General features: G+C 44.2%; 1 protein-coding gene across 9 annotated transcripts in view; it reads right to left on the minus strand.

The window, feature by feature from the left end:
• UBR5 (ubiquitin protein ligase E3 component n-recognin 5) overlaps nucleotides 1-6,655 on the minus strand; it is a 123,453-nt gene extending 116,798 nt beyond the window's left edge. For 7 of the 9 annotated variants that reach the window (XM_016147532.2, XM_016147527.2, XM_016147529.2 and 4 more), the window contains exon 1: nucleotides 6,094-6,654. In XM_016147532.2, the coding sequence (XP_016003018.1) occupies nucleotides 6,094-6,155 (62 nt within the window). In that variant the 5' untranslated portion in view covers nucleotides 6,156-6,654. Of the gene's footprint in view, nucleotides 1-6,093 lie in introns of all 9 variants that reach the window. The other 2 variants (XM_016147531.2, XM_016147525.2) reach the window with 1 other exon arrangement.
• Between the last annotated feature and the right edge of the window lie 2,447 nt (nucleotides 6,656-9,102).

Below are 9,102 nucleotides of genomic sequence, written 5' to 3' on the forward strand. Positions count from 1 at the left end.
CCAATCTCCCCTACAGAAGGCACCCATTCCTGGTTCTGTACTCCCAGGGCAGTGACCTAACCAGGAATCAGTAGGAACCTGTAGCAGCAATTTGTATTCATCCCTGCTGGCAACTGCAGGAGACAAAGAAAAAGTATCCTATCACACTAGAGGTTGAGAAGTAACAGCACAAAGCTGTAAGGAACCTTATGATTTTCAGCACGATCTGCCCCTCCTTCTAAATCTACAGTCCAAATTTTCTCTTATTCTTAAGAATGTCAAATTTTGTAACATATTAGAGCCTAATTAGTTTTATCAGGTAAAATTATCAAAATTGCCAATCAAAACTAAGCATTTGTGTGACAACAGGATAATCTAAACAGATTGAATTTTGATATTAAAGTAAGTACTTCTTCAGTTTTCATCTTTGAGATACATCTTGAAGGTATACCAATTAAATGATCTGATGGAAGGGAATAAATGGGGAAAAAGCTTGAAACCAGACTGGCCATGAGTTATAACTATTGAGATGGGGTGAGAACTGTTGCACACAGTCGTTCATTATATCATTCTCTATACTTTTGAATGTGCTTAAAACTTTCCATAACAAAAAGCTTAAAAATATTTTTCAGAGGAAAACTTAAAAATCAATTACAAAAACAAGTCAACAAATTCATAATTACAGTGAGCCAGGAGAGAAGGCTGTTTTCATTTGTTCAGAATGCCAAGGTATCAAAATGACAAGAACAGACTGTAATTGGAGTTTAGAAGTAGGCATGATAAAAACCAGGGAAAGAAGACTTAAGTACATCCTCCTGCAACATAAAATTGCTCCCTTCAATATACCCTGTAAGGTTTACTGACGTGTAATTTGACCCAGTCTCTAGTGATTATACTTTCCTTTAGAGACTATTTCCTAAACAACCTAATTGTTAGGGAAAACTTCAGACCTTTCTTAAGTTCGTCCCATTATTCCTAGTTGTACACCTGTGTACAATAATTTCCTTCACAAGTGTCTGTTTACTCCAAAGCTTGTAATTTAGTCACTGATCTTGATTTATAAAATTGATCTGCCCTTCAGATTTTCAATATTTTGTTTGGCTATTTCATATCTTGTCTTTATTCTCACGTTCCTTCATCAACTTCATTTAATCATTTTAATTAAGCTCACCTGTCCTTTCCCAGCACAGTTGCTCTGTGCTATTATTTCTAGGTACCAATCTCAATAATCAAATAGTGAGATTTCCCACTGGTTTGGCAATGTAATTGATGCCCTATCCCACACAGACTAATCCTTGTATTTTTTGGTGTAGCACACTGACATTTTAGGCTGCTCTCGACTACCCACCACGACCTTTGTTCAGCTAGCTCCATGAAATCTATGGCTCCTACTGAGAGGGTACGCCTGAGTCTTTACAACCCAACAGTTCCAAATAAAAATAAGGACCACTTACTAAATGCCATGCCCTGTGCAAACACACACACACACACGATGTCAATGCTGTCCAACAGGACTTTCAGTGATGAAGGCACTGTTCTGTATCTGCACTGTCCAAGATGGTGGCTACAGAGCACTTGAAATGTGGCTAGTAGTACTGAGGAACTTTCCACTTTTAGTTCATTTAAATTAATTTCCCTTTAAATAGTCATGTTTGAGATTTAATATTGCTTGGATTTTTCTTCATAAAAATCATTTCCATTTAGTTGTACATCTATACACACTTAAGACCATTTTAAACAGTTTCTCACCCAGAGCACAACTGACATTTTGGATAAGACATTCTTTGTGGCAGAGCGGCTGTCCTCTGCACTTGTAGATGTTTAGTGGCATCTCTGGCCTCTACCCAAAACAGGCAAGTAGCAAAGCCCCAGCTGTGACAATCAAAAATGTCCCCCCAAACACGGCCAAATATCCCCTGGAGGAACAAAAATCACACCCAGTTGAAAACCACTGATCTAAGACTAAGAGTCTGGATTCTGTACTCAGTACTAATGATATTCTAGGGCAAGTTCTTGAGAGATCCTTTTTTATTGGGAGACCAGACTACAACTAAAAGCAGTTAAAAGTAACCATCTCTTCATAATATTTTCCACAGAACTTACATTATAATATTTGTGTTTTTATATTCACTATCTTAGCAGTTCCTCATGGACCTTGAGGTGAGTATTCTGCCTGATTCAGAGACTAAGGTGTGTGTGAGGGGGTGGGGGGTTGGAGGAGATAAAGTTAGGGTCTGTCTAAGTGGTTAAAAGACTTGCTATTACATAGTTAATAAATAGCAGGGCTGAGACAAACCCAGATTTAGGAATTCCAAACTTCAAACTCCTGTCTATACTATCTTGCCTTGTAGCCCTATATCACCTTATGCGGAATCTCCTTAGAGAAAAGCCCTTTTGCTATGACAATCTCAACTAAGGCTATTTATAATTGCACAACACATGACAATGCCAGAAAACAAAGCTCACAGGAAAATTCCACATATAGACAGAACAATGAGAACTGGTTTCTACTGTTACCAACCTGCATCCTAAGGAGTAATTCAGCACAGTGACAAGTCATGCCAAACCCACGTCTCTTTAAAAGATCTCTCCTAACCTAATACTAAAGGGTTAAGAGAGTGAGCAAGCTGACAAAGGGCAAAAGTCAGTTTGGATCCCTGGAGGGAGGAGTTGAGGGGGAGGGGAAACCAAACTAAGAAAAGTGGCTGCCCTAAAACTGGGATGCCTCAGAAAGCAAAATATCCCAGAATATGGACCACATGGAACAGTGGGAGGAGCCCTGGATTTTAAAATAAAAAGAAGACCCATCACAGAGACCTCATCTGTCAGTAGCTCACTGTGTACCCCTGGAAAAATGCCATAAATCTCTAGGCCTGTTTCCTCAACTCATCAGTAAAAAGACTGGTCTGCATGACTTGTTGGGCACTTTCCAGGTCTCAGTGAGCAGGCACTTCCAGCTCTCCCCTCAAACTCAACATGCACGACCATGTTCTTGGCACTGGTTTCCTATTTTTCTGACAATATTTTAAGTAGGAACATAGCACTAACTCAAGAAATTTACTAGAAAGAAAATCAAAATGTCACAAAGGTATCTGAGTATGGAATAGTTTCAATTCAACACAATGAATGTTTGTAGAGGGCCAGCCGCTCACTACTGCCAGGGGCCTTGTAATTTCTGGGAAACCACAACCAAGGTTCTAGGCTCTCTGAATTCCTCTTCCCTGCCCTAGCAGTCCCCACCTACATTCAACAACTGCACTCATTATTTGGTCTCTCAGAGCCAATAATTACTTTAACATACAAAAATATACAAAGACTACCACAGAATTAGCAAGTTTGAAAACACAAAGTAAAAAAATTCAGATACAACTTTTTTTAATGCTGAGTACACTTGAGATGTGAGACAAGTCACAAGATTACACTGAACGAAATATTTGATTTTTAACAGGATGTACTGAAAGAACACATATTTGAAGAAAATATTCATGTTCTGAGTAGCCGAAGTTTTCTTTAACTGAGCAATTTATTTGCTGTACCACACTCACACTGCCTGTCTGATCTTACTGTTTTGGGTAAGGAATAAAGTTTACTTATTTATACCTTTTTTCACTCAAAAGTATCATTTATCATTTCATTTGTGACTGTCATAGGCACAGTTCTCATACATAAATCAAACTATAGTAGCACATTTTTATCAGAACTTACTAAACCTTGGTAAAGTTTTCATGTGAAGATGAAAATATTCTGGGTTTCTTGTTCTAGTTAAGATTCCAGAAAACCAGTATCTTTTGGAAACAAATTTTTCTCAAGCAATGCAGCAACGAGCTGATCCTATTACTCTGCAATTAGGTTTGCAAAGAGGCTCCTTCCTTTTGAAGGGGAGTCACAAACAGAACAGCTCCACCACAAGTCAACTACTGTACTTCAAAAATTAGAGTGCAGGACTGTCTCAAATCTCAACAGACCATTTTTACTGCTCCTAGATATAAGTCCCTAAAATTTTACCTACAGCACTTTCCTACTGTTTCAAAAAATCTATCCCCTTTAAGTACATTATTTCATCTGAATCAAATTCACTTATCTTTTATTTCATGAAACTAAAAGATTACCTAGTCTCAATATTGTATACTGACACAGGAATCAAAAACAAAACTGATTACTTATTTATACCAGGAATGAAAAAGAAAAGGTAGCTTTAAAAAGATACATTACTTGTAAATTTCTCAGACTAGGTGAAGCAAAAGCATGCTCAAAGATAAATCAAAGTGCCCACCCACCACTGTAACAAAAGGTTTTGGAATGCATGGTCACTGATATAAAGAAAAAACACCCTACTTCTCTCCTCCCCCGTGCAACTTTCTAAGTTACAAGTTAAGTTACACTACAGGCACTACCAACTTGGTTCTATGAATGACAGCAGAGCTATCCCCACTACTAGCCTGAGTCTAAAACTTACCAAAAAAAAATGTTGTTAAAATCTTAAAAATGATCTCTATCGCTAACGAAAGAAAATTAGAGTAAGGATAATTTAACAAAATGTTAAAATAAGTGACTTAAAACTTCTTTCAGTATTGAAAAATACTATGTGGCAACTCCATGTAGTTAATGTTTTCAGAAGGTATTCCAAAAGTTTTATAAGCATGTTAAATACAACATGGCTACAGCAAAGATCAGAGAAATTCCAAGCCAGCGCCAGAAACTAAGCCGGCAGCTTTAGGATTGAAAAGCTGTCCGCTCCACCTGAGGCAGACAGAGACCAAGGCCAATATCTTAGCGGCAAGTTAGGCCTCTTTCTCCGGGAAGCGCAAGACAAACAGGGCGTCATGCAACCTGTCACCGGTCACTTGGCAAAAATTATATCTAACTTCAAAACGTGGGTCTAGATGGCCTCCTATATAGTCGAATGAAAGAGAAGAGCGAAAGCATCAGGGGAGAAGGAGACTTTAAATGTCCCACTTTCTGACCCCGTAAATATTTATCCCATTATTAGATCCGAGACCTGGATTCTAAGACTTGCTTTTTAATAAAGGCCTCTCAACCTCCTCGGAGTCTGTTTTGCAACAGTGAAGGAACTTTTCCGGCTTAATCTCAGTTCCCTGAGAGCATGCGGCCCTGCAATTCAATATCCTAAACTGGCAGGGAACCGTGGAAGAGGAAGGGAAGGAATCCACGACCAAAACAGCCTTCTTATAAAAAAAAAAAAAAAAACAAACGAAAAAAAAATCATCATTCTTCCTCCGCCCATAGTAAACCCATCCCAAAAATTTACAGCGTGTAAAGAAAAGCAGCATTGCGAACTGCTAACGTAAGTTTTCCTTGGACTCTACGCACGGTTTTCAGCTGTCAAATTACAACTCAGGAAAACACTATCATTAGAATAAAAAAGGAAACAAAAAAGCTCGCACTGTAGGGGCCGGGAGCTGATCAGCCAGCACCGTTTGGAGAGGAGAGCAAAGGGAATCCAATCCATACCCCACCCCCGCCTCAATTCATCCCCGCCCCGAGCAGGCAAACCTCACTGCAGGGGCTCAAATTTAATAATAATAACAATAATCATGGCGCTTCCTCCCCCACCCCCCACCGTGATCTGCCGGGAATCAGCCTCTCCCCCTCATCCCGTCCCCCGGGATCTCCAGGCTTGGCAGGTCCAAACCACCCCACCGGACACAACTCCCAGGAGCCCGGCCGAGCCCAGCCTACCCCGGGGCCTCTCGCCCCGCTTCTCTTCTTCCCTCCCTTTTTACCTCCACCATCCCCCATCCGCATTGTCTGTCTCAATTCAACTTTGAGTAATATGGATTCCTCGGGCCTAGGCCGGGCGGTAATTACAGCCTGCCCCCCCCCCCCCGGTAGCCGGAACCCCACCATCTCCGTTGAGTTCAGCGCGTCTCCTCCGGGTGGGGGGGGGGGGGTGCAGCGCGCTTTCCCGTCTACACCGTGCTCCCCCCACGGCCCCCGAGACCAGAAGTTTGCCCCGGAAAGAGCCTAGTTGGGGGCAGTGAGGACCCCCCCGCCGCCGGCCGGCGCGTAAATACTGGAGCCCGCCCCGGCGCGGCCCCGTGGGGGAGGGAAGGGCGGGGAGGCGCCCCTCCCCCCGTCCGCCGGCCCTATTACCTGTCATTGAGCTGGTCCTCGGTGCCCGGCAGCGGGTGAACCACGAAATGGATGGACGTCATGGTGCTTCCTTCTCGTCCTCCTCCCGAGGACGGCCCCCTCCCGCTCTCGCCCGCCCCCCCCCGAACCCACTTCCCCTCCCCAAAGCCCACTGCCGCCGCCTCCCAGTCCCCAAATGGAGGGAAGCAAATGCGCAGGGGCCGCCGCCGCCGCCTCCCTGCCGGGCGTGTGTCCACGGCCCGGCCGCCCGGCGGGGCAGGAAGGAGAGCGGATCAACACGCCACCCGCTCCCCCGGCGACAGCGCGCAGGTCTGCGAGGCCAACGGCCGGGACCTGGGGCGCGCCGCCGCCGCCGCCGGCAGCGCCAAGCGTCGGGAGAGGGGGCGACTGGCGAGGGTGGAGAGGGGCGGACTATGGGGACGGTGTGGTCCCGGCGGCAGACGGGGTCCGGACTAGGGAGGTGGGGAGGGAGATGAGCCCGCACCGCGCGTCACTGGCGAGAAGCTGCCGCCGCCGCCAGCGCCGCCGCCGCCATCTTCACTTCTGCCCCAGTTTCTCCGTCTCGCAGGCTCCGCTCCCGAGCGGCGGGGGAGGGGCGAACGGGGGGAGGAGGGCGGAGACCGGCGGGCGGGGGCACGGCTGCGAGGGGGCGGGGCTCCGGGAAACGGGCGGCGAGGCCCTTTCAATTGGGCGGCTCAACGTTGTCGGGCCACGGCGCTGTAAGGCGCGTGCCGATTGGTCCGTTCGGGCCCCCGGGAGGGTGGGATAGCTCCCGAGTGAGTGTTCGTAGAGCACGTGTTAGGGAAGCGGGAGGTGGAGGGGCGCGTCCGCCCGCGCGGGAGGGAGTCCGCCAGGAGCCTGAGTGTGTGTCTCGGGGGAGGTGGGAGGGAAGCGGGGCTCCTGCGTTGTCTCGCTTTGATTTCCCTGGGGCAGCCCTAATTATTTTGCAAAGCCTCGGGGGTTTTTTGTTGTTTTTCGTCCTTCCTCCGCAGTTATATTTAAAGTGGAAGTGCAAAATCAGTTAAGGGACAAGAAATGCACACCCTTTTATTGGAGAAGATAGTTATGTAAGAACCTTTCCACAAGGTCCTATCGTAGGATCTTAGAGCTGACTTTGCAGCAACTTCTTTTATCACCTTAGTCTCCCCAGTTTCCTCAGTACCACCACCCCGTAGCCGCACAAAGACAAAATGTGGAAATTTCCACTAATTTCCATATGTAAATGATTCACGATTTTTTACGACTTTTAAATGGAAGGTGATCCATCTCTTCTATGAAGGCGTTCTTCGACTTACGATCAATGGGATTATAACGGCAAATTCTTGAATGGGTTTAGCTGCGTGTTTTCTAGAGAGCCAGTTCATAGCTTTCTTCTCAAAGGCTTCTGTGCCCCCTTCAAAACATCAGGTACCTCTTTCAAGGCAAAAAGTGAAAACATGAAGCCTCTTTTCCAATCTGTGTGGATGTTCGTTAAATCAAGGATTTTGTGAAACGTTCTTCATGTTAATGCATTACATACACACTTTTGCTTAGAAAGTTCTTTTGAGCAAAATATATGAAAACATTTATAAATCAGGATATTAGAGTAAGCACCGCTCGAGACAGGTAATGGAACACTTTTTTAGGTCACTAGCTCCAAAACTGGCCCAGGTTAGTTTAGACTAAAAAGGGATTTCAAGTCCGCTGTTCATAAGAAGTCTATGTGAGTCATAGGGAAGCAGGGTAGACCAATGAACACGGGTAATTTTAGATCCGGATAGACCTGGATTTGTGTCCTGTTTCTGCTACTTAACTGTGCTATATTGATTAATTATTTAACCTATTAGAGTGTCATTTTTTCTAATTTGTATTCCAAATATATCTACATAGGGTTGTGAGATCTAAGTAAGATAATGTATGTCAAGCACCTACGGCACTTCATAACAGTAGGCTCTGCAAGTAGAAGCTTTTACTTCTCACACATTCATATGTACCACTTTATTTGCTAATATCTTTTAACACTCAGATCACACAGTGGGTTAAATAATATTATCTCAGTTATATAGATGAAGACACTGAGGCTCAAACACCTTAGATAAGTGCTGAAGCTGAGACTTAAACTCAGGGTCATTTAACTTTGATTCCATTGCTCTTTCCACTATACCACAGCTGCCATCTAGTTAATAATTTAGAAGGAACAGACTATTTTCAAAGCCAATAGGAAAAATGTGATATGATAAATGCAAGAAGAGTGCTATGGAAAAAGGAGGAAGTGACTGCAGCCAAGAGAATTAAGAAGTCTCATTTAAGCCAAGCTTTCAAGAATATTCTGGCCAAATAGAATATCCAGCTTAAACCTAGTAATTTTAGACTAGCCCCTGAACAAACTCCACACCATATGCGTACTTTGCTTCATTACTCTTTCTTCCAAATCTGTCTGTCTTCATCTCTTCGTTGTGCTTCCACTCTGCTTCCAACTTGATTTACCCACTCCCAGTTTCCTAGAACAGAGATGTTCTCTCCTGGTTGAAAGTCTCTCTTCTCACTCTAGGCAGCCCATTCAAACTGCCCACTTGGTCTTTGACAACCATCTTGACATAGCTACTTTTTTATTGTCCCAGGCTGGAATGTTAGGGAGAATGTTCCTCTCCCAGGCCCCCACACGTTGGTGGGTCACACTTTGAACTGGGGAAAACAAGAATAAGGGCATGGAATTATGCAAGCCTGTTGCATGGATCAGGGAGGGAATACAAATAGGGAGGGAATAGAGATGAGCAGAGTTCAAGCAGAAGCTTTTTGAAGAGTCAAAGTGCAATACAAGCCTAGAAAAGGAGGTGGGAAACATTTTTCTAATAATTTGGACTAATTCTGTCTTTGAGGACAACTAGAAAAGTTGGCCAAAATATTTCTTTAAATCTGTATAAAGGCACAAGAGAGTTAACAAAATGAAGAACTACCAAACTAGATCCAAGGGATGTGAGTCCTGTGTTTGGAACCATTTTTTCCTCTGGGATGAATGCCAATTCCAGA

Source organism: Rousettus aegyptiacus, unplaced genomic scaffold (genome assembly GCF_014176215.1).
Source record: "Rousettus aegyptiacus isolate mRouAeg1 unplaced genomic scaffold, mRouAeg1.p scaffold_m13_p_15, whole genome shotgun sequence".
Taxonomy (NCBI): domain Eukaryota; kingdom Metazoa; phylum Chordata; class Mammalia; order Chiroptera; family Pteropodidae; genus Rousettus; species Rousettus aegyptiacus.